The 18,203-nt window shown below is 42.4% G+C and overlaps 1 protein-coding gene across 8 annotated transcripts in view; it reads left to right on the top strand.

The window, feature by feature from the left end:
• Ric8b (RIC8 guanine nucleotide exchange factor B) overlaps window positions 1–18,203 on the top strand; it is a 97,550-nt gene that overhangs the window by 48,744 nt on the left and 30,603 nt on the right. For all 8 annotated transcript variants that reach the window (XR_001197311.3, XR_002385772.2, XR_002385774.2 and 5 more), the window contains 3 exons: window positions 8,230–8,458; window positions 9,127–9,222; window positions 17,612–17,756. Coding sequence is in view for 4 of the 8 variants with exons in the window: in XM_021235106.2 (XP_021090765.1) it covers window positions 8,230–8,458; window positions 9,127–9,222; window positions 17,612–17,756 (470 nt within the window). In the remaining 4 variants the exon portion in view is untranslated. The remainder of the gene's footprint in view (window positions 1–8,229; window positions 8,459–9,126; window positions 9,223–17,611; window positions 17,757–18,203) is intronic.

Raw genomic sequence — 18,203 nt, 5'->3', positions numbered from 1 at the left:
TAGACCAGGCTGGCCTTGAACTCAGAGATCTGCCTGCCTCTGCCTCCTGGGTGTTGGTATTAAAGGAGTTTTCTTCTTCTTTGGAACACTTGCAGGTTTACTTTCTTGCCTGTCTGCCTCTAAACATCAGTTCGCCATTTCAACCTCCTTCCCCCTCATACCCTGTGAGTCTCAACACACACAACTCCACATCAGACAGGCAACTCCACAGCTGTGTGGGAGATTACCTGACTGACAGACGGTTTCATCTCCACTGCATGCATAGTTGTTTTTCAGAAAACAGACCCTGTATAATGAATTGGACAGTATATTCCCACCACGGCAATGTGCCAGTTACATCAATTTCTTCTGAATGAGAACTGTCTTCCATTGTGTAATATTGGATGAATCCATGGAGTTAGATCTGAGGCATTGCTCTCCTCTTCAGGGAACATTCTGCTTTTGACAGTATCCCTCTTCTATTGTCAAGCAAAACAGTTTCATGGCACCGATCCACTCTTTCCCCTGCCTCTGAAAGCTACCGATTTCTACAAAGCACATGGCTCTGTATTCCGTAGTCTGCCCTTCTTCTTCCCTCTGCACAGTCTGCGCATTTGGGCCTTGCGTTTGCACCATCTGGAAAGGCTGGGATGCTTCTAACCCAGGTATTTTAGGCTCGGCTCCCCCTCGCCCTTTAGAACTTAGTTCAAATGTAACTTGCTGTGTTAGGCCTTCTCCAGCCTCCTAATTTAGACACATAAGTATATCCTGTCCCTATTTCATCTTCTTCATTTTTTCATGGCATTTATCACTGACTAAAATAATATTTTTTTCCTTTATTTTCTTGCATGCTCATTATTTCCCTCCTGAAATAATAAGCTTAAGAAAGATAGATAGGTAGGTAGGTAGGTAGGTTGGTAGATAGATAGATAGATAGATAGATAGATAGATAGATAGATAGATAGATAGATAGATCAGGCTAGAGAGATGACTCGGCAGTTAAGAGCATGTACTGCTCTTACAGAGGGCCTAAAATCAGGTCCCAGCACCAGTGTCGGGCAGCTTACAACTGTATCTAAGTCCACTCCAAAGGATCCAAGGCTCTCTTTTGGCCTCAGAGTACACGTGCACACATGTGCATACCCAGATATAGATACACAGACACACACAAATAGAAGTATTCCTTTTAAAAAGGGATAAGAGAGCCTACCTGTCTTATTCTCTACTATATTCCTGACACCTAGGCAAGTACATGTACATGCATATGAACATACATAGGTACGTACATACATATACATATATACACACAGTAAAAATTAAATGAACAGGAGAGTAAATGGATAAATGATGATTTTGTCAGTACTTAACAGTAATTAGAAACCCAGAAACTTCCTCAAGCCCTCACCCTTGGTGGTACCAATAAATCTGTTGTGGTATCTATCTGTGCCTGTTTCCTGATGTTCTCGGACATTTCAGTGGCTCTCTTCCTGTCTAGGTCTATTTTTATACCTTTTACTTTTGCCTCCGAAGACTTTATTCTAGCATTATCTCCCCTTCTAGATCTTCGGTCTCCTTGAGGGTATTAAGTCTTCAAAATATGAATATGCTAAGAGCTGTCTCATTTGTAGGAAAAAATAAATCCTTATCAAAACTCTTTTCACTGGGCTGGAGGATGACTTGGTGGTTAAGAGCACTTCTGCTCTCTCTAGAGACACCCAATAGTTGTTTAGCCCACAGCCATCTGTAGCTGTGGCTCTGGGAATTCAGTGCCCTCTTCTGGCCTCTGGGGATACCTACAACCACACATACATAACCCTGTGAGTGTGTGCGCACACGCATGTGTGTGTGTGTGTGCGCGCGCACAATAAGATGTAATAATTTTTAAACTTTATATCTCAGAGCTGTTACTGTGTTTGTTTCTGTCCCTTTGCAGAAGTTTTTTGAGTGTTTCCTGTGCCATTAGTCTCCAGAGGTTTAGTCATCTCTAGGCCTAGTAGGAAAGCCTTTTTTTAAATTCTTCTCTCGTATATTACATCCTGACTGCAGTTTCCCCTCCCTCCACTCCTGCAGCCCCTCCCCCTATCTTCTCTGTCCTCCCCTAAAAGAGCAGGTTTCCCAGGGATATCCACCGAACATGGCCTAACAAGATATGATAAGACTGGGCACAAACTTCATATATGGATGGATGTGGCAACCCAGTAGGAAGAAAAGGGTCCCAAATGCACGCAAAAGAGTCAGAGACGTTCCCTATTCCCATTGTTGGGAGCCCCACAAGTAGAAAGACCCTTTAAACACACCTTCAAGTGTGTTTATTTACATGTAAATTATGTTTACATACAGCTGTTTTATGTGTAATCAATTATGAATTATATATAGAAATAAACAGTAAAGGGGATAATAAATTAAACTTTGGAAGTAAATTTTAAAATTAACCTACCACAAACTTACTGTATTCTCAGTTAATAGCCTTTTCTGTCTCAGGGTGTATTGTATGTATCAGACAAAACTGATCAGTAGCAAATGGACGTAAACTCATATTTTATATAACCCACCTTTAAATTTTTAGCTTTCCTATTTATGTTTTATTTGTTAGCTAAGTTCTCACAATATAACCTGGCTACCTTGCCTCAGCTTCTTTAGTGTTGATGCCTGCTTAATTTACAACTAAAAATAAAAAGCGTGTGTATGTGCATGCAAGTGTGTGCATGTGTGCATGTGCATGCATGTGCACGCGTGTGTGTATATGTGAGTGTGTATTAGATGGGGCATGTGTGCTGAGGCACTCGTGTGGAAGTCAACTCCTCCTTACTCTAGGTTACCAGGCTATACAGCAAGCACCTCCACACTCTGGCCCAATTTTCAAAACTTTTTAAGCAAATTTCTGGTGGTGCATTCTGGTAATTCCAGCAGTCAAGAGGCAGAGGCAAGAGAGTCAGGAGTTCAAGGTCACTGTCAGCTACTCAGTGAGCTAAGGCCACTCTGGTGTATGGGGGACTCACTCTCAAAGTTTACATGGTGAATTCAAGACCATCCTGGGTCTCAAAACAGAAACTTGACTCCATGCTGAGGCAGTTGGATTGTCCTGACTTTCTTATGGTACAGCAGACAAAGGATTCTGCTGTTTTCTTGTGAGGAAAAAAGTAGAATGTGCTACTGTTGTAAGTAATGTCTTAAATTTATGTTTCCTTTGCAGGAATCACTTAAAGTGCTTTGCCTGTTTTGTGAGAATTTGCTCAGTTCAAAATTTATGAAGCAAGGCTGAAAATTTTGTGCAGGGATAGCATGTTTAGCAGATGTGAGGACCCAGAGAGCAGCCCTCTTCCCCACAAAAAAGAAGCACAGATCAAACAGTCTCTACCCTACCTAAGCATATGCCAGTTGCACTATGACCAAGTCAGAATGCAAGTGAGTGACTAAGGAAGGGGGATCATGGCCGCCCTGCCTGTGCCCAGAGTTGTCACTCTTCACTGGGGCTGGTGAGTGGGGAGCATCACGTTAAGACTCAGCTGTGGCTGCCAGGGTTAGTGCTCTGGTTCAATAGCAAAGTGAGACTTCTTCTCCACTTTCCAAACAAACAGAGAAGAATGCTATGTTTTCCTTCTGCACCCCAGTCCCAGTGAATCATTTTATGTACCTCTCTGCAGTTGGATGTGCCTATCCTACTTTACAGAACACTGCTTTGACCTTAATGTCTCTGTGGCCTTGCCCTATTCATTTTTGATCACACAAATCAATTAACATGCAATAATCAGAATTGTGCCTCTGCTACTTTGCCTGGACAACTCTAGTTTAATGTCATCAGCAAACCATGTTACTGTAAAGAGAGGCATGACGGTTTGAATGCTGTCATCTTCCTTCCCCCTTGCTACTTATCCTTCCCTCCCTCCCTGCACCACAAAAAGCTCCTAATAGTGGAAGTTACTAAGAGCAAGGCTGCAGAGGCATGTCAGTACCTGATTTCATAAGATATTACAAAGCTCTAGGAATTAAATTACTGTAGTAGTTACATGAAAATAGACATGTAGATCAGTGAAACAGAATAGAGAGCCTGGAAGTAAACCTACATGCTACAAATGTGTAGGTAACTGTACTAACACAAGGGTGTAAGGAATAGCACATTCCTCAAGAAATGGTATTAGGAAAACTGGGTTTCTGTTTGTAAAATAATGAAGTTAAATTGTGACACACCACCACCAAAGAACTGAAAAGGTATCAAAACCTTAAGTATAAAGTCTAACACAGTAAATCTTCGAATACATAGGGTAAATAAGCTTGTAGAACTTGCTTTTAGCAATAAGTTGTAAGTATGACACCAGATCAGAGAACAAAGGCAAGGATTGTTAGGTGAGAATTCATCAAACTGAAAATCCACAGTGAAGATGGAGGTTTCTGTCCTACCTGGTCCCACAGATAATTCACCCCAAATAAACACACGAATGCTGTATTAATTATAAAACTGTTGGCCAATGGCTATGGCTTCTTACTGACTAGATCTCTCTTAATTTTTAACCCATTTCTATTAATCTAAGTATTTCCACATAGTCTTATGTCACCAGAAAAGGGTCCGGACCTGTTACTCCTTCCTTTACTACATGGCGCCTCTTCATGGTGCCTCTCTCCCCAGCATCCTCCTCGTCTCCTAGCCCCATCTATCTTCCTGCCAATCAGTGTTTTATTCATCAACCAGTAAGGGAAACATATACACAGAAGGGCATCACTGCAGTGCATAGGAAACTAAGTGAAACACACCTGGGCAATAGGAAGCTATTTATAGGGTTCCCCTTCTGCTCCTTTGGTAAGGAGCAAGCATCTAAAAAATATATAGGGAACTTTTTTGTTTGGTTTACTTTTGATGCAGCTCAGGCTAGTCTTGAACTGATTATGTATCCTAAACTAGTCTTCAATTGACAATTCCCTGCTTTAGCCTCCTGAATGCCAGGATTACAGGAATGTGCTGTGGATCCAGCACAGGACTCTTAATAGCCAGGAAAAAAGCAAGAGGGGAAGGGGAGGAGAGAAAGAGTGGGGAGGAAAGGAAGGCAAGAAGGACAGACCAAGGATCTGAATAGACATTTCTCCAAAGAAACATGCCTGTGGAAGCATGGTTAGCATTACTAATCTATAAAATACAAATCAGAACCTGAAGGTTCATCTCTCATCTCATATGGTGGCTGCTTAACGAAGACACAAAGCTAGGGTGTCTGAGAGCATGTGGAGAAGGAGAATCTTTGTACGCCGGCAGCGGTGTGAGTTAATATAGCCATTGTGGGAAACAGTGAAGGATCTTCCATCATTGGAAAATAGAAGTGTCATTTGCTCCAGGAGCCACACTGATGGATATGTATCCAAAAAAAAAAAAAAAGTCATTGTCCCAAAGAGATACCTGCATACTCGTGTTCATCACATCACCATTCACAATGGTGACAGGGGTGTGAAGACAGGAGGTGGGGTATTGAGACAGCCTGAAGTCTAACAGCAAATAAGTGGATAAAATGGGACTGTGTGCACGTAATGGGATATTATTGGACCTTTAAGAAGACGAAAATCCTGGCATTTGCAAGAACATGTGTAAGTATAGAAGACACTATAATAAGTTAAATGAACCAGATACAAAAGGACAAACACTACATGATCCCCTTAATAAGGAATCTAAGATAGAGAAACTCTTAGAGCCAAGAAGTATGATAGTGGTAACCAGGGACCAGGGGGAGGGTGTGTGGTTTCAGTCAAAAACTACAGTTTGTGGTTGTGACTTGTATTGGTGCTGTCCAGCAGGGTCTGTAGTTGACAAGACTGTACCATTATATATTTAACATTTGGTAAAAGAGGCAGATCTTAAGCTTAAGTGCCCATGCCACAAAAGGAACAAAAATTAAACTCTTTCTTTTAAATAAAGAGAACAGGGGAATCGTTTGAAGATCTTGAGATTGTTTGGCTGTCTTTCTTTCCAAGCTTGAAAATACACATGTAAGCCTCAAGTATAAAGAAACTATATTTGATCATAAGATTTGTCACTCGCTACTGCTGGTGTGAGCTGTTAGCATGTTCCTCACTGCCATTTGGCATTCTGTTGAGTTCAGCAGTTGATGGAAGACTAGCTGTGGGGCTATCTTCCCCTTCCCACAGCCAGTAAGCTTTTAATCAAGGCACAAGGAGCTGTAAGTAAGCCTTGCTTTTGAGTCTGTGTATGAGGAGGGCTGGGAGCATGAGCAGGGGATGTCATGGCACAGTGATTAATGGTCTCTAGGACCTGAAAAGGAGAGTAATATACACAGTCTTTCTACCCCCTGGAGGAGGAATGCAAACACCATTGTGTCAATGTGGGCATCCTCACCGACTTCCTGGTAGCTGGGGAATCTCATGCACTCTTCTCCCACAAATAAAACTGTCAGAGAAGTGACAGGGCTCAAAGGCTGACCCTTTTCGCTTAAAAAGAATAGCTCAGACACAGTGAGCCAGAAAATTAATTTTGTAGCTGTTTGAGAACTGACTTACTTAATGAGAAATGAGAAAATGGGAACTTGAAAAGCCTTAAACACCAAATATTTGTTGATTCCAGCTCTACATTTGGCTTTTTAAATATGCCAAATTCCTGGAAACCCCCCCCCCTCTAAGTGAATCTAAAGGAGTAGCATCCCTTTGTAATGGAGTGACCATCTCAAAACTCTTCTGGCCAGCCGTCTGTGATAAATTTAGAGTCATATGCCCATGGTTTCCAGAAATGCTTGTCTTGTGTTGCAGGATGCTAGCATTTCAGAATGGCTTGTACTGTTTTAGAAAGTGATTCCTAGCTAAAGTTCTTTCTTCTCTTCAGTGACTGTGGTTCTTAGTAACGTCTCCAAAGGCTTAAGTGAGGAACAAGCCATTTTAAAGTATAAACAACGAACCATGGATGTTTGAAAAAAAATCTAAAGTTTGTGTGAAAAGCGGTGTGTTCTAACTGCCTTTGAGTGTTCACAAATGACAGAGCAGTGGTTTCAATGAGGACAGCAATAACTTACATTTTACCAGTTCAATCATTTTTTACCTACAATTCATAATATTTTTATCCCCACTCATTTTCTGCATTGTCTAATTTGTAATTGATTTTTTTATTTTTATTTTTCTGTAATATAAAAAGAATGAAATATTGATTAATGGAGAAATAAAGCCATACTTCAAAATAAAAGAAAGTAAAACCTCTGTATCATCCTTCTGTTTGTTTTATCTTATTTTTTAGAGTATCACTATAAATTTTAAATTGGTGTGATCTAAATTAAGACAACATCAGCTGGATTAAGCTCCGGCTGCGGTTTCTGAGTGGTTACACTTGTAAACTGTATTTGCAAGAGCTTATTTTTAGTCAGGATGTGGTTATTTTTAGACTCTCTTCTGTGTCACTAGGAAATGCAATGCCTGTCTTTCCATTGTTGTTTATCAGGAAGTGCTAGGGGATAGGCTATTAAAATCCAGTCCACATACGAACACTGCCTCTCCCGGTAGATAAAAGTACAAAATAGTACAGGGAGGAAAGTATGCACACTGAAAACATGCCTAATTCTGAATTTCTACTATCATTTTAACCTCTTGTATACTAAGCAACAGAATAGGTTTTTAGGGAATGCCAAAAATACAAGGTTTGGGTTCCCCCTGCTGGTGTCCATCCTGGGTTTGCCTGGGAGAGAGGCTAGAAACAGCAGTGCTGGCCTCTTAAAGAGACCCGATGAGAGAGGGGGAAAGGGAACCATTTCGTTTTCCCTGAAAATGTCACATAAAAAATAGGATAATTTAAAAATTGTATTTTGTACATTAGAAAAAACTCATCCCACTACTCCTGTGTTTGCTTTTGATGGTGTTGCCTCTGATAAGCTGCTTACAGTGCATTATGTTGTAATCTAAGGGGTGATAAACACCAGTGGACCCACAAAAGGAGTTGAAGCCTCTGAAGGAAATTCAGGACAGCATTGTCATAGTAAATTAAAGAACTAGCATTCCAGCTGGCTAATTCCTGGTTTAGTGTTTCAGAGAGTGACGTGGCATCCTGTGATGATGTTTGTCCACTTAACATCGCTTCTTTTTAATTGGTCATATGTATGTTTGAGACAGTTCTTTATTTTCTCTTAGTAAATGCCTGTAAGATTAATGGCTCATTTTTGAGAAAGAAAAATTTTAATTGACTCATAAAAGTCACCTCCAAACTTGGTATTATGTTTGCATTTTAAAAGCCTATTCAATCAAGCTAAAATATTGTATTTTCCAATTGCCTTTCAGCAATGCTGTCAACCTTTTAAGCAATGTTCCAGTCTCTTGTTTGGATGTTCTCATTTGTCCATTAACCCATGGAGAAACAGCTCAGGAGGCAGCGACTCTAGATGAACTGCCCGGTGATAAAACAACTGAGAAAGACACAGTTTTAAAAAGCAATGCCATGGTATACAATGGCATGAATATGGAGGCCATTCATGTTCTACTCACTTTTATGGAGAAGAGAATTGACAAGGTAAGGCTGCTGGAAGGGCATCTGAAGACCGCTGTGCCCTACACAGAGACAGCCCACGCATGAGCTCACAGCTAAGCCTTCTCTTTACACTTGACATGCTATATAGTTGTCCTTTTAAAAGTGTTTTATCATGATAAACTGGTAGAAATCGTATGAGTTTGTTTATGTTGAAAGTTGTATTTTTATACCATATATATAACTAGGGCCTGAAAACAATGGAAGATGAATAACTGCCCTGCATAGCTACTTTGTCAGCATGAGAAGAACTAACTTACTCTGAAATGACGTCTCAGAAGTGTTCCCTCCTCCGTTGTCTCTAGTCTGTCCCTCGGTTTCTCTGGTGAACGTGTTGAAAGGCAGCCGTGTGGCTTCGATGGCTCTAGGAATCCTTTGCTTCCTTGAAGCACATTAGCTAAGCTGGTGGAAACCCTAGGAAATGTAGGAAAGACCAGAAAAGACCAAGCCAGATAGTGATGTGGAGACAACTTAGGGAAATACTATTTAAAGGAACTTTAAAATTTGCTTGTAAGCTTTGGTATCATAAGATATATCATCCTCCTTTCCCCCTTCTTCCCCTCCAAAAAAACAAAAAATGTCTTCATGTTCTCAGTAGGAGAGCCATACCTTTAGGACCTGAACTAATATGGCGTGCATGGTTTTCTTTATAGGGAAGCAGCTATAGAGAGGGTCTAACTCCGGTTCTCAGCTTATTAACAGAGTGTTCCCGAGCCCATCGGAACATCCGAAAATTTCTCAAAGATCAGGTAATTGCTTACATCTTAAATTTAAAATTTCGTACATATGTTGTTAACGTAGAACTAATGAATTCTAATCGGAAACCTTACAGCCAGGAATGAACGCTCTTGTCCACATCGTCACTCGTCCGGCATTTATCTAGCACGTGTTCACCAAGGTCTGTTACACGCTGCTGTCAAACAGCTCGTGGGCGTTCAGTGCCATGAGTTCTTTATTCCTACAGGCTTTATCTCCTGGGAAATAACAAAGAACAGGTGTAATAGCAGGGCATGGTAAGTGTTCTAAGAAGGGAAAGGAGATTTGAGATGTGGGAGCGCCTCCTGGAAGAGGTGATGGTGAGCAGGAGGGCTGAGAAGTATGGAGTGAATGTGGAGAGGCATCTGTCAGAGAGAAGGGTTAGAGTTCTTAGATGAGAGTCTTTGGTGTGCTTCTGGGCACACATGGCAGCCAGTGAGCCTGGACAGAAGGCAGAAGGAAGAGACGGTCAGTGCAACAGAGTCCAGGGCGGTGACAAGGTTGAATCCCACTTTGGATTCTCTCTGCATGCTGAAAAAACACTGGAATCTTTTCAGACGGCTTGGTATGGCCTTATCTGCACTGAAAAATACTTCAAATGTTATGTGTGAGACAGTGTAATGGAGCATGAGTGGATGGATGTGCCCTACAACATAGTTAGACCAATCCTAGAACAGCTGACAAAGGCTGAGAAAGTGTAGGAGTGGCCAGAGTTCATGCTTTGGGCTGTCTTGAAAGAGCAGCTGATGGATTGAGGTTCACTCTGAGAAGACATAATAAGCTATGAACCTTTCGATTCTGTCTTAAGCTTCAACAGTAATGGACTCCTTAAAAATTCAATGTCAAACACCTTAGTCAGTGCTTTTAGTCCAGTCTTGTCTTGTCCTGTGGGGAATGTGCCATGCTTCTTCCTTCTCTCTTGCCTAGACAAGCTGGTATGCAGTTCATGACTGTAGTCACTGTTTTCCTGACAGCTTTAACTGCACTCTTCCTCAGTCTTCCCATTTTGAAACAAACAAATGGTTGAATAAATGTGGCCTGCTACTGAGCACTTGAACTGACTAGTCTCCTTAAATTTAAAACTACCAATAACAAGTGGCTTCTAAGCACATTCCAATATATTTGACAACTCCCTTTTCTTCAAAGGGAGATGGAGTCCCATGTAGCTCACATTGTCCTCTAATTCACTGTATAGCTGGATGACCTCAAACTTCTGATCCTCATGCTACCACCTCCAAAGTGCTAGGATGACATTTGTGTACACCACACCAAATGCATGCAGTGCTGGAGATCCATCCTAGAATTTGGTGCATACTAGGCACGCCCTCTGTCAACAGAGTACGTGCATGCTTGCCCTCTGGTAGCACTACCTCCTTGAAACACTTACTTCCTTTGGATCTTGGGACACAGTAGAGAACTTTGCTGGTCATCTTCCAAATTCTGAATGTTTGCATGCCTAAGACAAGTGAATCTGTGTCTACCTGTCTCCTCCCTTGTTACCACATCCCAGTGTTCTGATGCTGAACCCATCTATATGCTGATAATTCCCGGGCATGTAAAATACAACCTGAGCCATCCTCCGATCCCTAGACAATCATGATGACATGCTCATTTTAGAGTATTGGTTGTGTAGTGGTTTCCCTTTAGCATAGCCCCAACTGGTACCATAATTTCCCATCCTCCTTTCCTGATGATCTCTCTTCCTTTCCCAGTTCTTCACTGGCTTTTTATACTTGAATCAGGGTCCCTTTCGATACGGGGATAATTAGGTAGACCTTACTGTGTATCAGGCACAGGAAGAGTGCTAATCAACAATGCCAGAAAGCAGGAGCTCTTAAAACATGACCACTCTTTCAGCCAGATAAATGAACAAGCTTAGGCATGAGTTGGATTACTATAAAATACTCTACCTCGACTAGAAGAATTTGGTGAAGAATAATAAATGAAAATATTTTATGGGGCTGGAAAGATGGCTCAGAGCAAGGCTTGTTCTTCCAGAGGTCCCAGGTTCAATTCTCAACACGCACAGTGTAGCTCACATCTGTGTGTAACCCTCTTCCAGGAGGTCCAGTGCCCTTCCTGTCTCCACAGACATCGCATGCACATCTTGTACAGACATGCATTCAGGTAAAATACCCATGGGTATAAAATACATATTTTTCTTTTTCTTAAAAGAAACTTCATTTTCTGTGTTTTTTACTTGTTAATAGAAAAGCAAGGTCAAGGTTCAAGTAAACAAGTAAAAAGCTGCATTTAGTTTTTCTAATATGGACATTTAAAGAAAGATTTTTGTTAGCCATGTACTATATAGATGCACAAGAGTGTAAAACCCTGTGTCTCCTTGGGAAACACTGCAGTGTGGGTGAGGGCTTGAGACAGGACAGATAAAAGATAACTAAAGCTATAGGGTGTGTTATCCTGTGAAGCATACTGCCTTCTCACTGCCATCCCCAAGGAGATGCAGGACATCACATGACATCAGTTGCACTGTTTGTTGCGGGGACAAGCGTCCTGACAGAAGCAGCTGAGGGAGAGAGAATCTATTCTGGCTCAGGGTCCATCATAGTAAGGAGGGCCTGGCAGCAGCAGTTTCTAGCTGTACCATAAGGAGCGTGAAGCTGTTTGTTCCTAGCTCAGCAGACCAGGTAGCAGAGAAACGGAAGCCAGTGTTCAGCTGGCTTGTTCATGTTCGTTGTTCGTGTCCCTACAGTGCAAAAAAGTCACTCCATTTCCAAATAGTCTTAACTCTTTCTAGTATCCCTGAGCTACATAGACCCTGTCTCAAAACAGTAACAGGTGGCTGGGGTCATGGCCCAGTGGGTAAGAACATTTGCTACATAACCAAATCCTTATTACCCACATAAACAAGTTGGACATGGTCATGCATTGCCTGCAACCTCAAACACTGTAGGGGGACACTGACAGAAGGATTGATGAGGATTGCTGGCTGTTAGTGTGGGTCCAGGTACAGTGAGAGACCGTGCTTCAAGGGAATAAGGCGGAGAGTAATAAACGAGACACAGTGTCCTCTGGCCTCCGTGTATGTGCACACAACAGCAACAAAAAGTACAAACTTGGAGACTCAAGGCAAATCCCTTCTATCTGTAAACCAAATGACTTCTGCAGTGGTGGCACAACCACCAGGTATCTATTTCCATTCCCAAAGAAAAGCAAATATGAGGAATTGGCTCAAAGCCCCAGGGAGGGGGCAGTGGGGGAGACACTAAAGGTGAGCATCTTAAGCACCCTGTAGTTTTCTACGGTTCGCTAGCCATTGCCTAGATGACTATGTGCTGGCATCCCTGGCTTTCCTGAGCAGGAGTGACCTGTCGCCAGTCACCCTTTGTTTCTTGGGTCCCTACTGTAGTCCCTACTATAGCGTCTCCGCCGTGCATCATCCCACCACTCATTGCAGGGCTCTGAGCCTGAAGCAGACTCTTCCTGCTTACCCTTCTCTGAAATTGTGACTGACACCATCATGATCTCGAGTCTTACACTATGCACCATGTAGACGGCAAGAAAGTCTGCTCTGATGGGAACTCTGCTATCCGGAGAGGTCTGTTGGCCTGTGGTGGAGGAGGGAGTGGCCTAGGAGATGCAGGAGGTGGCTTCAAGGCTTTATAAAGACCTCATAATTAGCGTTCTTGCCAGTGTCAGCAGTCTCTCAGCACTCCTTCCTAAGTCACACCTTAGTCACATTTCTCAGTATTCCTTCCTAAGTCACACCTTAGTCACATTTCTCAGTACTCCTTCCTAAGTCACACCTTAGTCCCATTTCTCAGCACTCCTTCCTAAGGCATACCTTTAGTCACATTTCTCAGTACTCCTTCCTAAGTCACACCTTAGTCACATTTCGCAGTATTACTTCCTAAGTCATACCTTAGTCACATTTCTCAGCACTCCTTCCTAAGTCACACCTTAGTCACATTTCTCAGTATTCCTTCCTAAGGCATACCTTTAGTCACATTTCTCAGTACTCCTTCCTAAGTCACACCTTAGTCACATTTCTCAGTATTCCTTCCTAAGTCATACCTTAGTCACATTTCTCAGTACTCCTTCCTAAGTCATACCTTAGTCACATTTCTCAGCACTCCTTCCTAAGGCATACCTTTAGTCACATTTCTCAGCACTCCTTCCTAAGTCACACCTTAGTCACATTTCTCAGTATTCCTTCCTAAGGCATACCTTTAGTCACATTTCTCAGCACTCCTTCCTAAGTCACACCTTAGTCACATTTGTCAGTATTCCTTCCTAAGTCACACCTTAGTCACATTTCTCAGCACTCCTTCCTAAGTCACACCTTAGTCACATTTCTCAGCACTCCTTCCTAAGGCATACCTTTAGTCACATTTCTCAGTACTCCTTCCTAAGTCACACCTTAGTCACATTTCTCAGTATTCCTTCCTAAGTCATACCTTAGTCACATTTCTCAGCACTCCTTCCTAAGTCACACCTTAGTCACATTTCTCAGTATTCCTTCCTAAGGCATACCTTTAGTCACATTTCTCAGTATTCCTTCCTAAGTCACACCTTAGTCACATTTCTCAGTATTCCTTCCTAAGTCATACCTTTAGTCACATTTCTTATTCCTTCCTTGGGCAAGCTGCAAGCTTTACAATTCTTTTATTCCATTTCCCTTTGTTTCTAACTCTTACTATAAATCTAACAGCAGCCATAACACTAATATCATAACCCAAACATTTTCTTTTAAAATTTCTCCAGCAAAATAAACTAGTCCATCATTCCTAATTCCAGCCTCTGCAATGTCTTAGGGCATGAATTCATTATGGTCGATGGCTTTGTTTTCTATTTTCCCATCAGATTCTCATTTCCATCTAATACTCATTTCCTGGTTTCTTCCTTTTCTGAGTCCTACCAGAAACTCCAATTAAACCATGTTTACAGCATCTAAACCTCTCTAGTATGTTCCTCCAAATTCTTCCAACCTCTTCTAGTCACCCACTTCCAAAGCTGCCACTCCATTTCAGGTATAGTCACAGCAAACAACTTCTGGTACCAGTTTTCCGTGTGAGTCTGCTCATCATTACTATAATGAAATACCTGGGGCAGCCTAACTGTACAGAGAAAAGAAATTTCTTTAGCCTGGAGATATAAGAGTAAGACCTGGCATTGGTTTGGCTCTGGTGAAGACTGCATGACATGTGTCAGAAGCATGTATGCAGGGAAGAAGGGTCACACCTCAAAGCAAAAGGCCAGAATGAGCTCACTCTAGCATAACACAGCTTGCTGTCCTGCAAGCTCAAGGGTCTGAGCAGAGTTACCTTAACCCTCTGGAAACAACTCCTCCGTGACCTAAGAACCTTGAAGCTGCCTCGGCTCTTACAGGTCAGCTCACCACCTCTTGTCACCCCCACACTAGGGATCATGGTTTAGCATATGAACCTTAGAGAATGCACAGGGAGATATGAATGCTTACCTATCATAGGACCTTCCCTTACTTCCATTGTCTACAGATCTTCACTGCTGAGCCTGCCCACTTTTCTGAATGATAACTCAAAAGCATAACTTTGTCTTCTCTTTTCTGTTCTTTGGCTATTGGCCAAAATCCTGAGTGTATTTGCCCTGACGCTCCCCACCCCTTCTACAACTGCTTACAGACTTCTGGTGCTGATTGTAACTCAGAGGCCATGACTTCCTCTCCCTCTTCGCCACCTTCCTCCTAGCAGATGCCCTGAAGTTTTTCTTTGAAACTCTAATAAAATGGTCCGTGGACTTCAAAGAAAGGAAAGGAAGGGAGGAGAGAGAAGAAGAAAACAAGCTTCTAAAGAGCAGATACTAGATAGCGCTCAAGAAAGGCAGAACTTAATGTAGTGCATGGTCTCGGGGTGTGGCTCATTGGTGGAACTTGCTTTAGCCACAAGCTCAGTCTCTGGGGAAAATAACAGATAATTAGTTTTGACAATACTGGAGTTGAAGTTATGTCTAAATAGTTACTGCATGTAGTAGCAACTACTTTATTAAATCTAACTCGGTCATACCCAAAGGAATCTGGCCTTGGGTGCTCTGTTTGAGCAGTTACATATGAAAGCAGAGGAAATTACTGACCTAGGTTAGGCGCTTGAAGAAGTGATACTGTGGTACAAAGAGAAACTGGATACAACTTAGCAAAAAAATTGTTGAGGGATAATGTGAGGAGAGATGTATTTGGGAGCCACAAAACAAATTGGAGCTGGCTGACCCTTAAATCACTTGCCTCTGTGACACCATCCTCCAGTAAGCCCTCACCCAAAGTAGAATTGGTGGGTAGGATTACCTGATTTTGGGCTCTGAAGCTCCCAAACTGTAAAATTCAACTTAGCATGCCTTGGGCCTCTTCTTACACTAGCAGAATTGGACCAATACACCATGTGATGAAAATTACTTGGATTTATTCATTTCCCCTCTAAATCAACAAATATTTATTGGACACATAATATTCCAGGCACTGAGAAGAGACTAATAAAGAAAGGGGGAAATTGTCTCTATGGAACTTACTTTTGAAGAAGATACTAGGATAAACATTAGGACTAAGAGAGAAATGCTCAGAAACAAAGGCACACCTGGAGCATGCATGCACACTTCTTAAGAGTCACAGGATGTACTTCTGTGGAAAGAGGTGCACAGTCAGCATTTACTATGCCAGGTGTGTGTGTGGGAGACACAGAGAGAAACAGAGGCACACAGAGAGACAGAGACAGAGAGGGAGACAAAGAGACACACAGACAGAGACAGACAGACAGACAGACACACGCAGAGAGAGAGAGAGAGAGAGAGAGAGAGAGAGAGAGAGAGAGAGAGAGAGAGAGAGAGAGAGCACTAATGCAGCTAGCACAGAGAAAAGTCCTTGGTGATGAAAGGTTATCTCTTCCCCAAATGCTGGAGTCTAAAAGTGCTTCAGATTTATAATATTTTGAGATTTGCAGATATCTGCATAGATTACACAGTAAGATATCTTGCAGTGGGACCCAACTGTAAATATGAAATTCTTTCATGTTCTGTATACACCTTGTACCCAGAACTTATCTTCACTTAACCCATCACATGAAGTTCATGTCCCTCATCACATGAAATTTCTACTTATGGTATCATGTCAGCACCCAAAGGTTTCAGACTTTGGAGTTAGGAATATTCAACCTGAAACAGCCATTTTTATTATAAAATTAAACAACTAAAAAGCATAAATACAGATTTTTTTAGAAATTAGATACTAGTGTGCTGCTACACTTAAAAGAGATAATTCAGTGTGGTTTGGGCTGGTAAAGTGTGTGGATGGATGGGAAGCCGTGGGTGTTGCTGCATACAGGAGAGGTGCGTATGGAGTGTTGATCCGTAGACACCATCCACTCCTCTCCTCCCCTTCACTCTTCTCTCTCATTGTCCTGAAACTGTCTCTATTCCCCCCTCCCACCCTGCCGCGCCTGCTGCGCAGCCTGTATCCGAGAATGTGGCGAGGGGGTCGGGATTGATGACACAGAGACCAGTCGGTTGCGTTAAGAAATCTTTATGCTCCCCAAATCGGCTTAGGAGAACTCCCCAAGAAAACGCTTCCCTTCAGAAAAACTTCTGCCATACATACACGCACAAATCTCCAACACATCTCTCTCTGGTTAAATCTCTGACACCAGAATCGGGAACAGCAGAGGGCAGGAAGAAGTAGCTAGCCATTGGGAAGATCAAAGTCAGGGTGTTTCAGTGAGCCGGCCCTTATCGAGCCCTTATCAGGAACTTATGGCACTGGATTGTTTTCAGTAAACATGTTTTCAGTAAACATTGTCTCGCAGCTGCCTGCTCCCAGGCTGATGGAGGAGTGGGTTTCTGGCCAGGGTCTGTGGTCCCCACACCACCCCACTCCCCTCTGCCTGCCCCTCCATGCTGAAATTACCACACCACCACATCTGGATTGTTTCCTACGGTTTCTGAGGGTCCTCAGAACTTGGGTCCTCGTGCTTACACAGAGCTCCACTGACTTTACCCCTCTGGGTTTGCAGACAGTCTTGCTATGCAGCTAAAGCAGGCTGTGTACTCTTAGCCTCCTCGCTCAGCTTCCCATTCCCTTGTGTGCTCTATCATGTCCAGCGAGAAAGGGAGACTTGAGTCTCGTTAGGCACTGGAGGCACAGCAGGTGCTGAGATGGCCGGTACACAGGGAAGACATGGCTCTGTCCAAACAGAACTTTATTATGTGCATGAGATTATCGGAGTCTGGGTGTTGTTGATGATGATGATGATGATAGTAATGTCATTTTATTTGGAAGCTAACATTTATTTTTGACTTTAGTAAAACTAAGTGTAGTTTCTTCTAAGACTGACCAGTTGCATGGTATCCTTCTCACATACCCCAGGACCCTCAATTGACGATGGATCTTTTCATTTATGCCATCAGGTTTTACCACCATTGAGGGATGTGACAAATCGACCTGAAGTTGGCTCAACTGTGAGAAATAAGCTGGTGCGCCTCATGACACATGTTGACCTTGGAGTCAAGCAAATTGCTGCTGAATTTCTTTTTGTCCTTTGCAAAGAGAGAGGTAGGTTAAACTCTGTTTGCCCTATATTTTCTACCTATTGGAGGGAGTTTGAGATTCCCTGTTGTTGTAGTGTGTGATTCCCTCTGCAGAGCTGTAGAGCTGATTGACTGCCTTTTATTACAGAGGCTGTGCAGATGACAGGCAGTGGTAATTGGACAATGCTGTTAAGAGTCCTTAGGGCAGGCATGTAAACTTTGCTTTGTGTGTGCTTATCCCAGACCTCGTAGCATGTTGGACTTGGGAGTCATTGTAAGAGGTCTGCCCCTGTTAATGGCCAGGGACAGTTTTCAGTCGGCTCCTCTCCTTCCTCTTCAGATGGCAGTAAAAGTTTGGTCTCTTCACTGTATAGTCACAGAATGGTGACTATTTGGTGTACTGCATAAAACTTCAAAAGTCTACTGTGGTGTGACTTTACCCTTGTGATAACAGTATTATATTCTTGTTTAT

Source organism: Mesocricetus auratus, unplaced genomic scaffold (assembly GCF_017639785.1).
Source record: "Mesocricetus auratus isolate SY011 unplaced genomic scaffold, BCM_Maur_2.0 Super-Scaffold_100011, whole genome shotgun sequence".
Lineage (NCBI taxonomy): Eukaryota > Metazoa > Chordata > Mammalia > Rodentia > Cricetidae > Mesocricetus > Mesocricetus auratus.
The sequence above is the reverse complement of the archived record's forward strand: the minus strand, read 5'-3'. Positions and strand labels throughout refer to the sequence as shown.